Raw genomic sequence first — 19,302 nt, forward strand, 5'->3', positions numbered from 1 at the left:
TCAGTGACACGCGGTTGTGTACAGGCCCTTTCTGTCAGAGGCTTCATTTGGCACAGGATGAACCACAGCAAGACCCTGCTCTGCCCCTTGGCCGTTTCACTCCCCCCACCCAACTCTGCGGGAAGCTCAGCCCCAGCCCCGCCCCATCTGTGATTTGTGACTCTGGGCACCATCCCCCGAAGGAAGCAGGTTTATGTGAAATGCTCATGATTTAACCCTTTCTAGCTCTGCTGCTGCCAGATGCGATGGGGTTTTCTTCACTGTAGAAAGGGACCTCAGATTTCTAACCCTTACAGAAAAATGGTTAATTAGAAAGGGCAAACTATTTTACTATGGCAAATACATAGAAGCAGTTTCCATATTCTTTCAGGGGAAGCTCCAGTGCTCAAGAGCTGTAACTCAGTGTAACCATATCTTTAAACATGATGTTTGACAAGCTGAATTTATTGAAACATGGTTGCACTAAGGTGCAAAGTCAATTGAGGCAGCACTTTGGCTCCAAAGAAGAGATGCCTATGAGAAGTACAGAATCACCCCTCCACCCCAATTTGAGCCCCAAGACCCTGCCCAGCATCAGCTCTGGCCTTGGTCATATCACAGCCCAGGGGCACTCCAAACCAGCACAGTCAGCACCCACAGGTGCCGGTTTTCTTCACTAACCCCCCCTCCCCCCCGTGGCTGAGACACAATCACCACTGTAACACGCCCCAAGGACAGCTCTCAGGAGGGGACTCTCACTGGGAGCAGTCACAGCACTCATGGCAGATACATGTTTAAGCACCACAGTGCAGAGCACAGCAACACTCCTGCAGGTGCAGCCACACCCCAGAAGCTAGAGGTCAAAAAGGAGTGAGTTCCAGTTTTTAAAAGGAAGATTTATTTAACAAGTTTCACTTAGCGCAATACACCTAAAAAGGAAATCACAATACAATGAAAGATTAAATCAAGGCCTCAGAATTTTATACGAACACCAAGACCAAAATCCTAAAGTAGCCGTATTGCGTCTCAACATGTTTCCCCCATTAACTTAAAAAAAAAAAAAAAGCTTTAACGTGCCTTACAGGATATTAAAAGAAATAAACTAGAACTAACATGCCAAATGTTCACTTTGAATTTCAGACACAGCCCCTATATTGTTTCTTTACAAAAAAGCATGTCTCTTTCAACATGTATTCAAAACAGTGTTGGATGTAATATGGTATAAGAGCAACATTTAACATAATTCAAACAGCTTTAACCTAAATACGCTTACTGCTTAAATACACTCCTACAACAAAACTAACTTGAGAAACGCTCAAAGTTGTTTAACAGTTATAGTCTTTACTCAACTTGGTTATTACATCCTAGATGAATGTTCATTTCTGTATGTTCAAAAATACTGAACCTGAAAGGTTTTAAAATAACAATCCTGAATTCACTTACAGTAAAGCATAAATCACAAGCTCGTATTGCAAAACTGTTAAACTTAGTTTTTTGTTTTTTTGTTTTTTAAAAAAAGATGTGACCAAAAGTCAGCGATTGGTTACATTCCCCAGCCACCACTCATGTTGGACATGTTGGACATGCCGCCCATGCCGTTCACTCCCATGGACGCACGGTTCCCGCTGCTGTAGTAACTGCTGTTCATGGCGCCCTGGCTCCCGGGGTCTGGGGGGGAAAACCGACAGCAGGTTCACAGCTGGCTCAGGCAGACTCGTAGCATCCTTCCCCCAACGCCTGTCCTTGCTGGGCCACCGCGTAAACACCATCTACTGTGCCCAACACTGCAAAGCGTCAGTTCATTACAGCTCCGGACCCAAAATCAAGTTTATAGGTTGAACAACTCAACGAAGAGCCAGCTCTGTCTCACCCTCCTTTTTATTCCAGTGTTTTCTGTCACTGTTCTGTGGAGGCAGAGAGCACCCAGCCTCCCGCGTACCTTCCCCTGGTTGTACTCATGTATGTAAACAGGCTGGTCTCCAGCTTCCACACCAATTCCCAGTATGTAATCAGCGTAATGAAGTCTGGAGACCACCCCATCCAGAATCATTTCCCACATTTCCCCCACCCCGCACCCCGCTCCAAGTTCCTGCTTTGAATCCATTCCCCTCCAGTTCCCCATTAGTTCTACAATTCACAATAGCCAAGTCTTAACTTCCCAGGCTTGTGCTGCCTGGTCTGTACCATGACCCTTCAGCAGCAGCACACAGCACCTTAAGGCATGTTAAGCCAGCTGCACTTGGCCCACCTAAAACCAGTGAAGAAATGCTCTTACCATATCCACTCATGCTGCTTTGACCACCATATCCTCCTCCATAACCCCCACTCAGCTGCTGGTTAGCTGGACCACCATAACTGGATTGGCTTCCTTTCAAGTCAAGGATAAAAACATTAAGAGTTTGCATGTCAAAAGGTCTGCTCATTACCAACAAACCCACCCTTCGCTTAACTAACAGCCCCCATACGCTGGCACTAGCTCGCTCTCTCTCACCTAGGTAACTTGGTTCCTAAGTATATAAGGTAACAAGCTCAAGGTAGGTGATCACGTTTCTAAAGCCATTCCTACAATCAAGCAGCAACAAGAACTTTAAGAACTACAGCAAGTGGTTGTGATTCTCAAGCACTTCTTGTAAGGGTTTGCGCTTTTGCAGTTTCTATGGGTCAGTCTGCTATTGTATATAATACACGGACCAAGAGACTCAAACTTGGCTTTATGTGACCTCACGCAAGCCCGCAACAGCGCCCAGCCCTTGCAGAGGCATGCTGACTCATTAACCAGAATTACCCATTTGTATACGGTCCAGAGAGATGTACTGCTGTTCTGGACTGGCTGCACATCACAGCAGTGCTACAGAAGACCTCCACTTAAATCTAACTACTGTTCTTCACCTCATCACTTGTCTATGCTCCCACAAAGCTCTTCCATATTTAGAGTATCAGCATTAGACTTCAAACATTTCATAATCAAAATACTATAAAAGCAGCAGAGTATCTACACACACACACACACCCCCCACCCTCGAGAAAGAACCCCCCCCAAAACCCAACCACCACCTCAATCTCTAAGAAACCAGGGAAGTCAGGTATCAAGAAGGGTATCTGCTTTAGAAACACAATAGTGGCTTTAGATTTGTGTTGCAAACACACATTTTAGATTTTCAAATGATTCTGGAGTTTGCTAGAGCAATTCAGACAGTTTCTCCAAGCTCCTAATACATTTTTCCCTCACCACCACAACCAGGCTGGAACAGCAGGCCACGTGCCACAGATACACCCTCCATCACCAGACTGCGTTTTGGTCTCCAGAACAAGGGAGGGGGAAGGAGAGTAAGAGGACAGGCATCTCCCACTGCACTTCCACACCACCACACTCCCAGGAACCACTCATCCCACCACACACCCCACATTCAGCACCACAGCTTATTCAACCTATTAATTGTTCAAATTATTCCCAAAAGGTTTATATACCTGGCAATGTGCTAGTGTTCCAATCTTGGACTACCCCTTCCGATTCCTTGACTGTGATTAAGACAGAATGTTGAATTTCAGTTTTTATGCCAGGCATAGAATAAGCAGGAGCTGTAGAAAATTAGCCAGCTTCCTTAGATATCAAGCGCTTGCTTAAAAGTGCAGTTAGACTGTGTACACATACCCATTGCTCCCATCATTTGACTGCCATAGGCACCACCACTTCCTCCTGCTGTAGAATTCAAGAAGAGTTCTACATATCTGTGTTCTGCAAGAAGAAAATTTTGCCATGAGAGCATTTCAAACCAAACCCACACACTGTTTGCCTCACTGCAAGTAAGGCTGCAATAAAACCTTTGGCATTCTGGTTACAGCAGATGCACTACGCTGCACTGCTGCATTTTCCTTAAAGCCACATATTCAGAACAGTTGTACTTACGCATATTTGCTTTGTCTTTGGACATAGCGGCCACTGCATCCTCATGAGTAGCAAATTCAACGTCTGCCTCTCCAGTTACTCTGCCATCTGGTCCGATTTCAATGTGTACTCTTACAGGGTTCAGAGGTGAGAAGAACTACATACGAAATAGTCAAACAGATTAAAACGCACCAATGCAACAGTTCAGCTGTTTCCTCTAAAGGAACGCTCGTTAACTGCAGTGCAGTTGACATGTCCAGTAATGACCACGGACTCTTAAAGCCATGCAACTTAAGAGAATGGCAGATTTGGCACTCACGTTATAGATGTCATTCTCCGTAGCTCTGTAAGGCAGACCTCTCATGTGGACGCAGTGGCCAGTCGTGCTCTGGAAGGTGGATCCCCCGTCGCCGTATCTGTGGTCCGACATTCCTGCAGAGAAAAGAGTCCATTCTAGGTCTTTCAGATGTATTTTAGTTTCTTTTGGGACGTATTGAAAGGTTGGTTACTATTCCTATTAGAGAAATCTTACCTCTTCCAAATCTATCAGAACCAAAACCATAGCCATCATTATACCCATTGTAGTCATCATAACCTCCATAACCTACAAATAGATTGGACAACATGTTCATTTCAACTACAGCAAGATCCAAATATACATGAACACACTGCAGACAACCAGTATCAGAACATTCTATTTCTTCTATAAGAAATAAAGCCAAGGACATATACAAACCAGTAGTTACACAGCAGGGAAGACACTACCAGGTCCAAGTGTTGCTGCTTCTCAGATGAGCAGCTCCCTCTCGGACCTCATATACGTACCTCCTCCGTAAGCTCCACGCCTCATTCTTTCCAAGCTACTTCCTCGACCAAGACTGTTATATCCCCGCGTAAGACCAGGTCTGTCATAAGGACCGGGTCTCTGCATTGCCAACAGCTTGCGTGGAGGGTCGTAGTGAGTGCGCACTTCTGCTCGACTACTCTTGAAGATCTCAATGTACCTAGAAGTGTTTCCACAGAAAGAAGTCAGTCTTCAACTCTTTCCATAAATACCTCACAAGTTTACATTAAAACAAGCCATTTAGTCATAGCCTCAAAACTGGCAGTGTATTTAAGCCAGGTTTCTTTACGTTATGTAGGCAATGACATACTATTGTAAGCACTACATTACTTTCAAATCAGTGTATTTTCAAGAAATTACAATTACTGAAGGGTTCACATGCTCCTCATACTTCACAGTATCCCAGCCTTAGGGGTGGGGGAGCAATATTGATTCCCCACCCTCCTCCCCCCAATTTAAAGTGTTAGTCAAAAAAAGTAGGAGGGACTGATGTCCACTCAACTCCGCACTGTTTTGCTCACGTGGCAATATAAACAGAGGGTTAAAAACCCGGTCTCCACCAAGACTTTAACCCATCAGGATGCTACAAAAAGCTCTGCATGTGCTAGTGAACCCAGCCTATGCTTCAGTGATTCAGCGTAGGCAAAAAGTGCATGCTTCAATGAAAAATAGTCACAAGTAAAATAGAATAAAAACCCCTTTGTGACAATTTCTTGAAAGCTATGCTTATTACATGGAAGATTAATACAGTAAGAAAATTTGTTACATTTCAACTTATAAAACAAGTTTAGAAAGTATCACATTTTCTTATGGTAATCAAGAGTACTGTGCATGTCTTTAGAGCTAAAGGCATAATTGGTGCTATTTGAGAAGTTAAAGCCATAGTCTCTCAACTTCATTGCTTTCAAGCTATCAGTTTTGCACACCTCCAGTATGACCAAGTTTCCAAAACACATTTCAGCTTAGCCCAATTTTATCTTTCCTTTTGAATAGATCCAAACAGTCTGTGCCATCCACACATTAGCGATACTTTTACCAATCACCAAGTTAGAGACCAAAATACTGTTTCTATTCGGATGTTAACACTTTCAGAAGAGAGAATATGGATTTAATTGTTTACCATAAGAAAAGTGACATAGCCAACCAACCATCCATCCCCACCTGTGCCCTATTCTTTCCTTGTGTTTCTTTAGAGCCTTTTCAGCTATTTCCTGTGAAGCAAACTGCACGAAGGCCTCCCCCGTACTCCTCCCCTGGAAGTCCACCGGCAATGTTATCCCATTTGGCACGATTTCCAACCCTTCAACCCAAGGACAAATAACCCCAGTAGGGGGGCAATATTAACATCACAAGCCCAGTCATGAGTTTTTCTTATAGCTTTAAATACACCAGAATTTTAACACTTGTAAGCGAATGGTATGTTGATTCTAGAACACTAGAAGAAAAAGCATGTCAACAGAAAGAGATCCATGACCACATACCATTCAGTTTACTTTCTTAACCCACCCTGCAGAGCACAGAAACATTCTGAGTGTCACAGACAACTCCTCAGACAAAGCATCTAATGCAGGGTGCATTAAGAAGTTCACATATTACAAACCTCTCAATTCTGTGAAAGTATTTAAGATGAACTTTTTAAGATAAATTCAAACACAGCAAGTTAAACAGCTATATATATAGAAAAGTATTTTTACTCGAAGTCACTCAGGTAAAATAATTAGTCTTATGCAAATATCAAATTTCAGCATTTTTTTTATCTTTAGGAGTGCTTAATTAAGAAAAAATCATGAAGTAATTTGAAAAGTATTAGTTTCTGAACAGAAGAGGCACATTTTGTGTATTAAGCACATTAACAGTTTCTAAAAGTTTGAATCACTTAACCATGTAAGAAAGAAACAAAATGCACATGCTTAGGAATTGCTCTTGTTCACAATACACTACTGATTCAGAAAAAAAAAAAACAACCAAGTTCTGAAGTTGTAAAGTTGGAAGTACTTCTACTGTATTTTAAAGCAAAACAGTAAGCTCAATCATATCTTGTTATAGCAAACATTCCAGCTAATTTTAATGCTCACATTTAGAAACCTACTACTTTGAAAATAGTTAACTCCTAGATAAATCAACAGATTTAATTCCTAGGCATTTGGTTATAATAGTATTCCAGTTCCTAAAACATACAACAGCTGCAAAAAAGTGAGAATGAGTCAATACAAGACATTATTTCTTGATCTACAAAAACTTTAAGCTAGACATCAAGATTAGGGTTTTTTTTTCCTCTAGGAAAGGGAGAGGGGGGAATTGGTACTTGAATAGAGTTCGGCAGGTTGGTTTTTTCTGGAATTTTATCCAATACTGAATCTATGTTTATAAGAAATCATGGGCACGATGCGTACCCTTCCTCAGATCCTGCTCCTTGTACCGAGCCCAGCAGCAAGGGTGTTCTGCATCCTTCACTGAACAGTGTGAGCCAGCTAAGGCTGTGGGTGGAAATATCCTCCCCATCTGAATTGTTCACTTTTAATTCAGAAAGAGCAACACTTGTTTTCTGTTATCCTTTCTTGGAACAGTATGTCCCACTAAGTATAAATTAGAGCAGCTTTGTGGAGTTCCCTCAATTACTTAATGAACAAGTACTTTAGGAATTGATCCCTCAAGCCCAAATAACTAATGAAGAATTGCTTATTTACTTTTAATACCCATCAGGATACTGTTGGAAGTACTACTGGGCAATCCACTGTGATTTTGCTTAGCATAGACCAATAGTGCTACAGCTACTACTTTTATCTCACATACCTGAAAAAAACTGTACAATTTCTTCTTTACTACAGCCAAATGGGAGTCCTCTAAGACGTACAAAACCATCATTAGCTGTATCAGGACTGTTGGGACCAGTATGCTTCAGAACCCAATCCATTTCAACGTTGTTTGACTTGAAAACTGTAAAAGGCACTTAGAATTAATGCATTCTGCAATACACAACAGTTTTAAAAGCCATTTGCCTTGAAACTAGTCAACTTATGATATACAAGCCCATTTGTCCTTTCACATGCATTTTAAAGACACAGAAAAGCAATTAACCAAAAACCCATCAAGCACAAACACATTTAGTCAGTTACTAGACCAACTGAGTCAAACCTTCAACATATCTGTGTCCCATTGTTTCTCTGTCTTTTTTCAATGCCAATTTCACATCCTCCTCCGATTCAAGTTCAGCAAATGCTTCCCCACTTGGTCTGCCCTCCCTGGTGTAGATGAAACGGATACCTAAAGCCCCGTTTAAAATTTTGCAATCTGAAAATGAAACAGGAAGGCCAGAATTAGTTCAATTATTACAGCAACATTGTAATTTTAAAAGTTTCAGATATTCTATAAGGGGAAAAAAAAAAAAAAAAAAAAAAAAAAAAATCAAAACAACTATCAAGTTATGCCAAGAACACAAAACCAGGAGTTATAACTTTTAGTGACCAATAAACTAAGACTAACTAAAATCAAATTACCCTTCTCACCAAGTAAGAAGATTAGCAAAACATTAAGGATAAAAAAGTCAGCTATCTATTTTCAAAGCTTTGCTGCCTCAAGTCAAGTTGATTGCGCTATCTGCTTTTGATTGTAACTTAGACTTTCCCATCAGCATGAAGCTAAATGAGGAGTTAGTAACAGTAAGTGTAATGAACTAAATCAGAACCAAGTCCAATACACCAAACTCCTGAAGCAACTTCAAAACCTCCAGCCACCAAAGAAAGCGTGTATTTATCACCACTATTTATTACTGCAGATTGCTAATAATTTGGGGTAAAGACACAATGCACTAAAGGTTTAGCACAAGAAAGCTTATTAGGACAGCACCAAGAACTAAACTAATTCAGTTCAGTCTGAAAGAGGAATTTTGAAGTTTTCCTTAAAAGGGAAGCTTCTCTCTTCTGGCTGATTAAAAACCTAAGGCTGTTGTGGCTATACCAGCAACTGCCAGACTAAGCTCCTTTGTGTCTAGTTTCTGCTAGCAAAACCATAGTTTTCCACACTGCATCCTAGCTGAGGCGCTTGTTGCATTACAAACTTCACTAGCTACTGCAGTGCCCCCAATGCTTTCTGGAACTACTCACTGCAGCACTCCAGCTGCCAGTGTCCCCAGGAGGAACCCAGAATCGACAGAGCCCAGCCCCTCTCCCAGACCCCTATCCCCCCCTTCCTCCCCCAGTTCTGCTTACCAGAGAAAAACCTCTGCACCTCCTCGGTGGAGCAGGACCAAGGCAGCCCCCTGACTTTCACCACGTATCCCTCACTGCTCTCCGTGTTGAGCATCACATTAGGGGTGAGGCTCTGCTCCGTCTCAGTTTCTGTGGTTGCTGGAGAAATACAAAGCAGACACTTTGAGATACCGCACAGCACGGCCGCCACCCGCACCCCCTCAGAGCGCCCGGCGGCCCCCCTGGCCTGTTGCCCACCCACCCCCGAGCCTCCTCTACCTCGGACCGCTGCCCGCCTCACAGAGCCGCTCCCGCCTGGCCTGGCCCGCCCCCCCCGGCCCGCGCCCAGCCCCCGTCCCCGCACGCACACATGGTGGGGCTCCGCGGTGGTTCTAGGGCTCCGAGCCTGATCCGCTGTCCGGAGAGCGCCTAGTCCCAGTCAGGCGGCAGCGAGCGGGCGAGCCTGTGGCGAGAGCGCGCTAGGAAATGGCGGCGGGTAGTCCCGCTTCCGCTGGGCTGGGCCTTCCGCCGCACAAAGAACCCCCGGCCCCAGACACCGCCCTGCTGTGCCCGACGACTTGCAGTCCCCGCCGACGCACACAGCACCCGTAGCCGGCAGAAGAGCGGCGTGTGGCGAGCGGCGCGTGGCGAGCGAGCTGCCCCCGCCGGTACCCGCCTGGCGAGAGGCGCCGCGGCCTGGCTGCGAGCGCGGCGGGGGGCGCACGCGCACCAACACCCGGCGGGCTCCTGCCCCGCCCCCGCAGGCCCCATCTGCGCATGCTCTGTAGTACCACCGCGCTCCTCCGCCCCGGGACACGCACCCACGCCGTTCCCGCCAGGTTGCGCATGCGTCCTCGCTAGTCTATGGTCTTCCACCCGCCCCCGGGTAGTTTGTGCGCATGCGTCGCCTGCTTGCCCTTCTGAACAAAGCCGCCGCGGCGCCGACTCCCGCGCAGAGCGCGGGCCGGGCCTGCGCGCATGCGCCACTCTCCACACCGCGCAACCCCCGTCCGCCCTCCGCCGCCCGGCCCCGGGGAGGGGTGGTGCTGGGGAGTAGGGGGGGGTGGGGGTGGCCGGTCCCCGCAACCGACACTCGCCCCCCGCAGCGGCACGGCACGCGTGGGAGGGAGAGCGAGGAGTCTGGCTGCACAGAGAGGTGTGTGGGAACTAGCACTTACCAGCTTCAAATGCTGACGCTACCCCACGTGAAACAATCTGCTCGCTTCGGTCACTGAAGCCTGGTGTGTTTGTAGGAGATGGGGGAAAGAAGAGACATGGGTCACAATTATCATAAAAGAAAGGAAAATATAACTCCCTCCCATCTCCTCCAAACACACCAGACCTAGCTAGGTTTCACCCTGAATCTCATTTTTATAGAGGCAACAGGAAGTTACAGGAATAACTATGGTCACACAACCTCAGATAGTTGCACCCTTAAAAACTATCCTCTAAGAATCCTCCATCCCCTCTCTTTACCCTGGAAGGAACAAGCCGTTCATGTTTCGGCTTGCCCACACGGGTAGCAGAGAACCCGTGCCAGGAGTCAGGCAGATTCCGCACAGGGCCGGGCATGCCAGCGCTGGCAGGGGAACCCGAGCAAAGCTGCTGCGAGCAGCACCGAACCCTTCATGCATATCTCTTCTCCCGTCACACCACTGCTGACCGACAGCCCCAGGCTGAGCCCTTTCACTGCCCTCATCCCTCACGGAGCTGCGTAAAATGGTTCATTTAACAGATACCGATCTGGGCCACTAACAGCTACCTCCCCCCAAAAGCTGGAGGCTTTTTGAAAAAGAGGAGAAAAAAAAAAAAAATTACCACAAACCAAGAATACTCTCATGTTTATGTCTTTAAACCAAACAATACAAAGAATTCGTATACGTTAATGCAAATCAAAGCAGCAACTGGAACCTTTTGACGTTAATTTCCTGAACAAAAACAGCTCTGCCCGACCTCACTCGCCAAACACCCAGTTAAATCCCCGGCGGGGGCAGCTCCCCCGGCCCGGCCCCGCGCCCACCGCGGTGGGGAAGGTGGGAGGGAGGAAAGGAAGGAGGGGGCATCGCCTCCGCCTCTTCCCGGGGAGTGGCGGCGGCCATCCCGCCCACCGGCTGGCGGGAAAGCTTAAAGCGGACCAGAGCAGCCAGCAGCCCCGCGTGCTCCCGCCCGGCACCGCCATGTCCACCCCTGCCAAGCGGCGCTGCCGCAGCCCGGCCGGCTCCCTCGACTCCAGCTTCCAGAAGCGCCTCAGGAAGATTGCCATCGAGGGGAACATCGGTGAGCGCGGCGGGGGAAGGAAGCGGCGGTGGGGGTTTCGGGAGCAACCCAAGGTGGCGGCGGAGACGCTGTGGGAGAAGGGCGGCTGAGGGGCCTTTTCCACCCGCCTCCACAGGAAGGCAGGGGGGTCTGGTTAAGGGAGAAGCACCGAAGGGCCGAGACCCGCTCCCAGCGGTGCTCGGGAATGGGCGCCATCCCCGGGCAGGGAAGGGGGGAACCCCGCAGCCACCGCCCTGCGCGGACCAGACACGGCGAGGACGCGGTGTCCTCGTCCGCGGTGGGTGGGCTTGAAGGAAACAACCATCCCGTCCCTCCCGGGCTCAGAAGACCGCCCGCGGCCGTTGGCGGGCCGAGCCTGGGCACCGCGGGCCGCCTCCCGCGCTCCGTCCCGCTACTGCGCCACCCGCCCGCCGGCGGTGCCAGCTCACTGCGCGCACCGCGCATGCGGCATAAGCCTTTCCCTCTCCGCCCTAGCGTCGCGCATGCGCGGCCGCCGCCCGCCCGCCCTTCCCCCTCCCCGCGCGCGCCAAGGCCCGCCCCCGGCTCAGCCGGCTCCTAAAATGGAGGCCCTGCCGGTCCCTATCGGCTGCCCGGCCCAGGAACGGCTTCTGGCGCTGGAGATTAGAGCTGTTTTCTCAGAAGGCGGAGAGGCGGCCTTCCAGCCCTTCCCTAGCGCCGCCCCCAGCAGCCCAAAGCCTGCCCGGGCTCCTGTGCGCCGCACACACCAACAGCTCCTCAAGAAACCTCACACGCTGTCAGACCAGCCTAATCCAGCCCCTCAGTGAACTCTCCACATCCTCCGCAGCTGCAGGGAAGTCAACGTTTGTCAGGCTGCTAAAGCAGTACAGCGATGAGTGGGAGATCATCCCTGAACCCATCGCCAAGTGGTGCAACGTCCAGACAGCTGAGGAGGAGTACAAGGTAAGCATGCTGCCATCGGGAATCATGGGGCACTGAAGAAGCCACAGCGGTTGGCCAGGGAGCCATGCTATTCATTCAGCTATGCTTGGTGGGGATCCCACTATCATAACAGTTGGTCAGACATGGTAAAGGCTACCTAAGAGAATAATATTAAATGCATATTCCACATAACCACCTCTACTCCACAGGAATCACAGTCTGGAACCGGGTGATCAACCTCTTCTAAAGAAGCTGACTACCGTCAGCTGAGAAACAAATCTCATTATTCCTATGCCTAAGCAATTTCCTAAAATAAAAAAAAAAAAAAACACACCACAAAAATACAAGGCCATGAATTCTTACTTCAACATACCAGAATTCTAGATTAAGAAAAAGGAATAAAATCCTGCAAATATGCTATTAATTTCTCTCTTGTGCCATAGGAACTTTCAACATCTCAGAAGAGTGGAGGAAATCTACTTAAAATGCTGTATGACAAACCCACAAGATGGGCTTATACATTTCAGACTTATGCTTGCTTGAGCAGAGTAAAAGCACAATTAAATCCTGTCTCAGCCAAACTACATGAAGCAGAGCATCCAGTGCAATTTTTTGAGAGATCTGTGTACAGTGACAGGTAATTACTCTCAACAGCAATTAACAACTGGGGAAATAATTAATATTATCTACAAGGAGCAGGTTTAATTCAACAGTAAGAGTTGGATGGAATAAAGAATACTTTACAGATGTAAGAGTAAGCAGCTATTTTTTCAGTACCACAATCCTGATTCTAGTGAGAAGTGGTTTAGTAGTTCACTGGTCATTCCTGGCATGAGACTAACATCTTTCACTGCAGATACGTATTTGCTTCTAACCTGTTCGAGTCTGGAAATATTAATGAAACAGAATGGGCTATTTATCAGGACTGGCACACATGGCTTTTGAATCAGTTTGAATCAGATATAGAACTGGATGGCATGATCTACCTAAGAACGACCCCTCAGGTAAGTTCACAATTTTCAGCTCTAACTTTTTGTACTCTCTTAAGCTCCTGGAAACAAAACATATGTATTCATGACATAATACCGCAGTGACTAACACTGAATTAGCTCCCCCACACAATGTAATGGGAAGCCTAGCATAAATTCAGATTTCATCCAAAAACTGAAGTAAGCCTTCCTTCTGAGCTACTATTCTGATGTCAGCCAGCAAATGCTGCAGTCACCGGCACCCACCACTCTCAGTAATGATCCAAGGCTGAAACTGAACTAATGAAAAGTTTGACTTCCTTTCCCATACAGTCCTGAGTTGAAGTTAATTTCTAATAAGAACTACTGAATTTAGCTGAAGTGGCCTCAAGTTTGGGTTTTTTGTTTTTTAAAAAAAAGTTATTCTAGATTTAACTCATTTCTGTTCATTCAAGCATTTAAAATTAATGCTCAATAGTGTCTAGCATCAGTCCTAATTTAAGGATGGCTTGATCTGTTTAGCTGATTTAACCTTCAACATGATTAATGTTCAGACTTTTTTTTTTTTTTTAGAAGTGTATGGAAAGGCTACAAATGAGGGGAAGAGAAGAGGAGCAAGGAATTGAGCTTGAGTATTTGGAAAGCCTCCACTATAAACATGAGACCTGGCTTCATGAAAGGACTATGAGGTATCAACCCCTTTTCTATAGACAAGTTTCATCTTACAGCCAAGGCTCTTTCCTACACTATGCTAAAGTTGATTGGGGATAAAACTAAGGTTTAAGTCCAGCTTCACTCAGGTACAGTTGGAAGGACTTATCTTTAGACCCACTCCAAGCTTTTTTGCACGGGTATCATTACTCTAGGTTACATGCAGAGGGAAGGTCATCTTTTGGCAGGGATAAATAAACTGCCAAGAGATGAAACTTCATCTAACTTAAAGCCTTTGTTAAGCATTAGCTTCAAACTCCAGCTAGGATATGAATTTTGTTAACTGGAAGTACACAGGAATAGGACAGAGTTGAAATGGTGTTCAGTGTCCAATCACATTAAGCTACCTACTAAGCAGCATTCAGTTCCAATGTAAGGGAGGGCAAGGTCCCAACTACCTTTAAACTAGAATGACTGTTTCAAAAAGGTTTAAATATTAATCCTGGATTCAAAATAAACAATAATCAGAAAGGCTTTTGGCAGGCACTATTACACACACACGAAACCCAGTCAGTGACTAAGTGATCTCTGCATACCTTCCCCCCCAACTTCCTTACTGACTCTTACTAGCTTTCCCGTCCAAACAATCTCTAAATGTGAAAGCAGACTTTAAGTCTTCCCCTAGAGGTGCCTGAAATACTCTACTGAATGGGAAGCATAACAATTCCAGGAAAAGTACATTATCAGTCACATCTACTTTAAGTTTCATGTAAGATGACCCAAACACTTAGAAGACATGAAGGCACTGTGTACTGTGGAATTTTGGGAATGTTTACATCATGTACTCTTCCAAACTTGTGAGTGAGCATTTCCTGTATTTTTCATAGGAACACTTTAGTCTGAAGAACACAAGAATGTTGTTCAGCACACTTACTGCATTTTAAAAATGCTTTTCACACATAGGAAAGGAGAATAAATACTGCTTTGAGAGAACAATACATCCAGTTGCACAACTACTGCTCCTATCTGCTCCTAACACGTAGCCAAAATGGTCTTGCTTATCTCCAAGCCATTTTAAATACCAGTCTTATAACCTGCTAAAGAGGTCATCCCCACCAAAGGAAGCTTTAAAACTGCATCGTAGTAAATGGATTAGCAGTTAACTAGAAAGGGGTGGGGGAGACAGAAGGCAAGTGATATTTTAAAAAATACTCCCTTTTATCAAAATCACATTTCTGATAATTGATTCCATAACAAAAATGAGGTAAAGAAAATTAAGGTAAGAAGCATTAACTATCTTCCCCCTCTACTTGTACAATAAAACCAAATATTGAAGGCCAGATTTATGAAATACATTTAAGTTATGGTGATACAATGTTGACTGGGTTATACAAGAGCAATTAAGGACAGACTTGACTTGAGCTTTATACTTAAGTCATGGGCATGAGCATTAACATCTCAGGTGCATGTGGTAATCTTGAGTAATGAATGCTGCACCCTCTGGATAACTGGGAAAGCAACATTGTTTTCTACACAGTACTTTATACCATTTTTACTAGCATTATGTTCTTCCATTCAACAGAGTTGATTTTGAGAACCTCAGAGAGATTCCCATTCTAGTTTTGGATGTTAATGAAGATTTTAAGAATGATAAGATTAAACAGGAGTCCCTGATTGATAAGGTAAGTATTAAACAGCATTTCCTCATATCTGCTTTTCTTCTGCAGTAATAGCTTTAAGTTATCAACTTATATTCTTAAAATTTGTGAAGTGCTTGCTTGTTTGGGACTAGTATAGTCAGTTTCCTTCACAGACTTACAGAGCTACACAGCTGCAGAAAAGGCTTTTTGCTTTCCTTCAAAAAAAACATTTACCCCACCTCCTTATCCTCACAATTGAAAAGAAAACTGGGTGTTTTTAAAAGAGGGGCAGTTGTGGGGGGATGCAAGTACGCAGCAGCTGGAGTAGTCAGACTACTCTCTGCCATACTGTTCATTAGATAGTTTACAGAATGATACTGTCCCATTCCAATCAGCCATGACATCAAAAAATCCTGCTATTAATGCCCCCCCGCATTCTAGGGATCTAGGCTCTTCCTCGACAGAGCACAACGCATCTGACAAATGCAGAAATGCAGAGATAACTGAACCTTGTACGTAGTTTTAAATGCATGAAAGGATACTTTGCAGAGTCAGGAGGAAAAGTCAACAGCCATTTGAGGAAAACAAGGTGCTAATAAATATGTCACTTGAATCAAAATGGTGTTTGCCCATTCCAAGGAAAGATGAGACTTAGGAAGTAAGTGCCTAAAGAAATTCTTCTGCTAGAGCCATGTGCTGTATGCCCAGTCCACCTGGGGGGAACCCAGCCCTGATACTTAAAAGCATGGGGCTCATCCCCAACCCTCCAAGCAGAGCTGTAACAGCACTTATTCACTCAGTGGGACACTTTAACCTTCTGTTCTCACTGCCCCAAGACTTTTCTTGTAAAATGGAAAGTGACCTATCAGGCCACATAAACCATTTTCTGTCTTGTTCTGGGTCATCAATTTGAGACTCCTTCAAGCCAAGCCTCATTCTCCCAGTTAAATAGCCCCATATAAACTGGGAAGGGGAAAACAGTATTCAGTTCTGGAGGTATTTGTTGTTAAGTTACAGCCTCATGGAAACCAGCAATTAGAAGCTTACACTTATGAACCAAGCTACACTCATACATGCTGCCTTTAACTTGCCCCACTGGAAGTGCTGTCTTCACCAAAGTCCCTTCACCAGCCAGCCCCAGCTTAGGGTAGTGGGTACAGCAGCCTGATTAAGTAACATTCTGTAAAACATTTCAGAAACTACCTTTCATAAGTACTTGCTACTTTTGAGTAATTACTCAATTCTACCTAGTATGACTTTAGAGATCTTGGGTTCACAGCTGTCTGCCATACTGAAAAGCATTTCAGGTCATGAATTAATTATAGGTAGAGGCTGAACAGCACTGAAGACTGGACAGTAACAAACCATTTGTTTCGGAAGAAAGAAAGGGAAAACCCTCATGACTTGCTGTTATTTTAATGCAAATATATATGCTTTTTGTTTTCACAGGTCAAGACTTTCCTGACTTAAGAACATGAAAATTAATTTGCGTGACAAGTCTCTAAAGTTCGAGAGTTAAAACTAACAATCAGTGCTTTCTTAGACAATTTACTTTAACTGAATGCATTACCTGTCTAGCTTATTTTAAAACAAGACTGAAGTACAAAAGACTGTTTGCGTTTGGGTTTTTTTTGGCTTGTTTGACCTGTGTGGGTTTCGATAGAATTTTTTGTATAGTTAAAAGGAACAAATACGGGGTGCTCTTATAGTGTTCTTTGTGTGTATTTTCTACTGCTTAATAAAGATTTTAAAGTAATATTGACTAATAATTGGTGTTAACAGAGGAGGAGTTAACCAGTTATCAACGGCTGACAACCCAGTAAATAGAGATAGCAGGCGCTGAGGCAGGGTTGTTTTGCAATAACTGGCAGAGTTCACCATTTTAAGACGAGACTGTTATGGCGTCCAGAAACCTTTACTTTCAACTTCTGCTTTACTGAATGGCTGTTTTCACAGGATTTACGCTACTTAGGAATGGATATTACTGCAGTCGCAAGGGTTACACCTGCAATAAACTGCAATTTAAACATATCTTGTTTACGGTTCCCCCCCCCGCCCCGGTACACGCATTCCCCCAATACCCAACACGGTACGGGGGAGTGGGGGAGGCAGCCGCCGGCGATTCCACCGGGGGCCGGACAGCCGCCCCCGCCCCGGGGCCCCGCCACGACGCACGCGGCGCTGGGGGGGGAGGGGAGCGGCGCACGCGGCCGCGCCGTCAGGCCACCACCCGGTCGGGCCCCCGCCGCCATGGCCGCCCCTGCCCGGGGCCGCGCCGCTAAGACTGTACGCCGCCGCCCCCCTTTCCCCCCCCAACCGCCGCCATCAGGCGCCAAGGCGGGTGCCCGGCGGGGCCCCGGAGCGGGCGGGACCAGCCACCCCTCCCCCACCAGCCCGCCCGCCCCACCCCGCTTCCCCCTCGCCGCCGCCTTCCCGCCCCCCCCCCCCCCCCCCCCCCCCCTCCGCCGGGCCTTACCCAAGCCGGGGATCTCGCCCTCGGTCTCCTCGGTGTGACAAGGGTCCATCTTGGCCACGCCTTCCCCACAGGGGCCGGCAGAAGAACAAAGCTGGGCGGCGGCGCTTCGGGTGCTGCGCAAACGGAAACAAAAGCTCAATAGCTGTCGAAGGGGCGCTCCGGCGAAGGAGGATCGGGACTTTTCGGTCGGTTTTTCCCCGCTCCTGGGGGGGGATGAGGCGCGATGAAGCCGCCGGCCTACCCGAACCCGACCCGCCTGCTCGCTCCGTCTGCGCAGCGCCCCTCCGCCCCTATAAATACCCGCCGGCCGCGCTGCGCAGCGCCCTGACGTCACGCACCGGCCGCCAGCCAATAGCAGCGTGACAAATTAAACTAGCCAGTCACGTCCGGCCGCCGCGCGGCGGGGGGGCGCCCGGGCTTGGGGGGGGGGGGGGGGCGCGTTGCGAGGAGCGCGGCCGCCCCGGGGGGGGCCCCACAGCGGCGGCGACCCTCCGCGCACGGACCCCGTGGGTCGTGTCCGAGTCCGACCCCCCCCCCCGGCTCAAGGGCCCGTTTTTCTACCCAAACCCCCAACATGGCGGCGGCTTTGTCCCTCCCCGCCCGCCGCGCCCACCGCTTCCTCCCCTCCACCACCTCCCCGCCGACCCCCCCCAGCACCCCCGCTCACGGCGGGCTGCGGCCGCGGGGCTCCGGCGCGGCGATCGGCGGCTCCGCGCACTGCCGCAGCGCCCGCCGCCGTCAGGTGGGCTGGGCTCCGCCTCCCGCCGCGGCGCGGGGAAGGGGGAGGGGAACGGACACGACACACAGACACGGCGGGGCGCGGGCCCGGCGCCGAGCGGCCTGGTCGGGCCCTTCCCGCGGGGAGCAGGCCGCAGGCCGCTCCGCCGTGAGGCGGCGGGGTTGGAGGGAGGGTGAGGGGGGGTCAGGCCGCGCTGCCGGCCTCGGAGGAAGGAGCGAGGGGCAGCCTCGCGGTCCGGCAGGGCGAGGCGCGGCCTGCGGGAGGCCCAGCGCCGAGATGGCGGCCGGGGCCTGGGCTGGGAGGAAGGCCTTCCTCGGGCCGCCCTTCCAGCGCCTGAGCGACGCTGTTTGCGAGCGCTGGCACGGAAACGCTAACAATGGGGAGAGTAACGGCAGCGCCTGACAATCCGCCAACCCTGACCTTTCCAGATCGTGCTTTCAGAGTGACTGACTGTTTGTTTGGGGTTAGATGCATTCAGGGTTATTTGCGGGGTCTCGGATTGGAGATCACCCAGGGCCCTGGCAGGGTGACACGAGTGGCCTCTCTCTTGTGTCCCCTGCAGTCTCCTACACCCAACCAGACCAATCCCTTCTGCAAAATACTGTTGCAAAGAATCATTAGGTAAAACAACTTTAGATTAGAATAGCTGTAAGGGAGCCAGCGCGATTGAGCAGATAAGTGGTGACCTTAGGACTGTGGAGGTGTGGCATCTCTTCACAGCTTTGTTTCTGAGTGGTTAGAGTAAAGCGAATCCC

General features: G+C 47.8%; 2 protein-coding genes across 12 annotated transcripts; one reads left to right on the forward strand and one right to left on the reverse strand.

Moving 5' to 3' along the window:
* Nucleotides 1-860: 860 nt before the first annotated feature.
* On the reverse strand, nucleotides 861-18,528 carry HNRNPH1 (heterogeneous nuclear ribonucleoprotein H1). Of its 11 annotated transcripts, XM_082489748.1 has the most exons (15): nucleotides 18,476-18,528; nucleotides 17,809-17,921; nucleotides 10,075-10,134; nucleotides 8,918-9,055; nucleotides 7,845-8,000; nucleotides 7,503-7,646; nucleotides 5,871-6,009; nucleotides 4,691-4,869; nucleotides 4,398-4,469; nucleotides 4,185-4,318; nucleotides 3,887-4,022; nucleotides 3,632-3,715; nucleotides 3,448-3,498; nucleotides 2,255-2,347; nucleotides 861-1,647 (listed from the first exon to the last, which is right to left on the reverse strand). In XM_082489748.1, exons 2-15 carry the CDS (start codon nucleotides 17,855-17,857, stop codon nucleotides 1,523-1,525), a joined length of 1,560 nt encoding a protein of 519 aa, XP_082345874.1. In that variant the 5' UTR covers nucleotides 17,858-17,921; nucleotides 18,476-18,528; the 3' UTR covers nucleotides 861-1,522. The 11 variants fall into 11 exon arrangements, with proteins under 11 accessions (XP_082345874.1, XP_082345877.1, XP_082345883.1 ...); XM_082489751.1 differs by lacking the exon at nucleotides 18,476-18,528 and having other exon boundaries at nucleotides 4,185-4,297; nucleotides 17,809-18,084; XM_082489756.1 differs by lacking the exon at nucleotides 18,476-18,528 and having other exon boundaries at nucleotides 1,541-1,748; nucleotides 17,809-18,084.
* On the forward strand, nucleotides 11,358-17,191 carry LOC309677184 (deoxycytidine kinase 2-like; the record flags this gene model as incomplete). Its single annotated transcript, XM_082489936.1, has 7 exons — nucleotides 11,358-11,450; nucleotides 11,648-12,094; nucleotides 12,517-12,710; nucleotides 12,930-13,077; nucleotides 13,615-13,730; nucleotides 15,275-15,374; nucleotides 16,782-17,191. The coding sequence occupies 7 exons, from the start codon at nucleotides 11,358-11,360 to the stop codon at nucleotides 16,800-16,802; spliced, it is 1,119 nt and encodes a 372-aa protein (XP_082346062.1). The 3' UTR covers nucleotides 16,803-17,191.
* Nucleotides 18,529-19,302: the final 774 nt, after the last annotated feature.

Source organism: Vanellus vanellus, assembly GCF_965231255.1.
Source record: "Vanellus vanellus genome assembly, chromosome: 13".
In the NCBI taxonomy this organism is placed as follows: domain Eukaryota; kingdom Metazoa; phylum Chordata; class Aves; order Charadriiformes; family Charadriidae; genus Vanellus; species Vanellus vanellus.

Coding starts and splice junctions, on each gene's coding strand:
- HNRNPH1 (XM_082489748.1), bottom strand. CDS start 17,857: ATGGACCCTTGTCACACCGAGGAGACCGAGGGCGAGATCCCCGGCTTG. Junction 4,023..4,184: donor CGGAGAATGACATCTATAAC/GTGAGTGCCAAA, acceptor TTTCGTATGTAG/TTCTTCTCACCTCTGAACCC. Junction 3,499..3,631: donor TCAAATGATGGGAGCAATGG/GTATGTGTACAC, acceptor TCTTAATCACAG/TCAAGGAATCGGAAGGGGTA.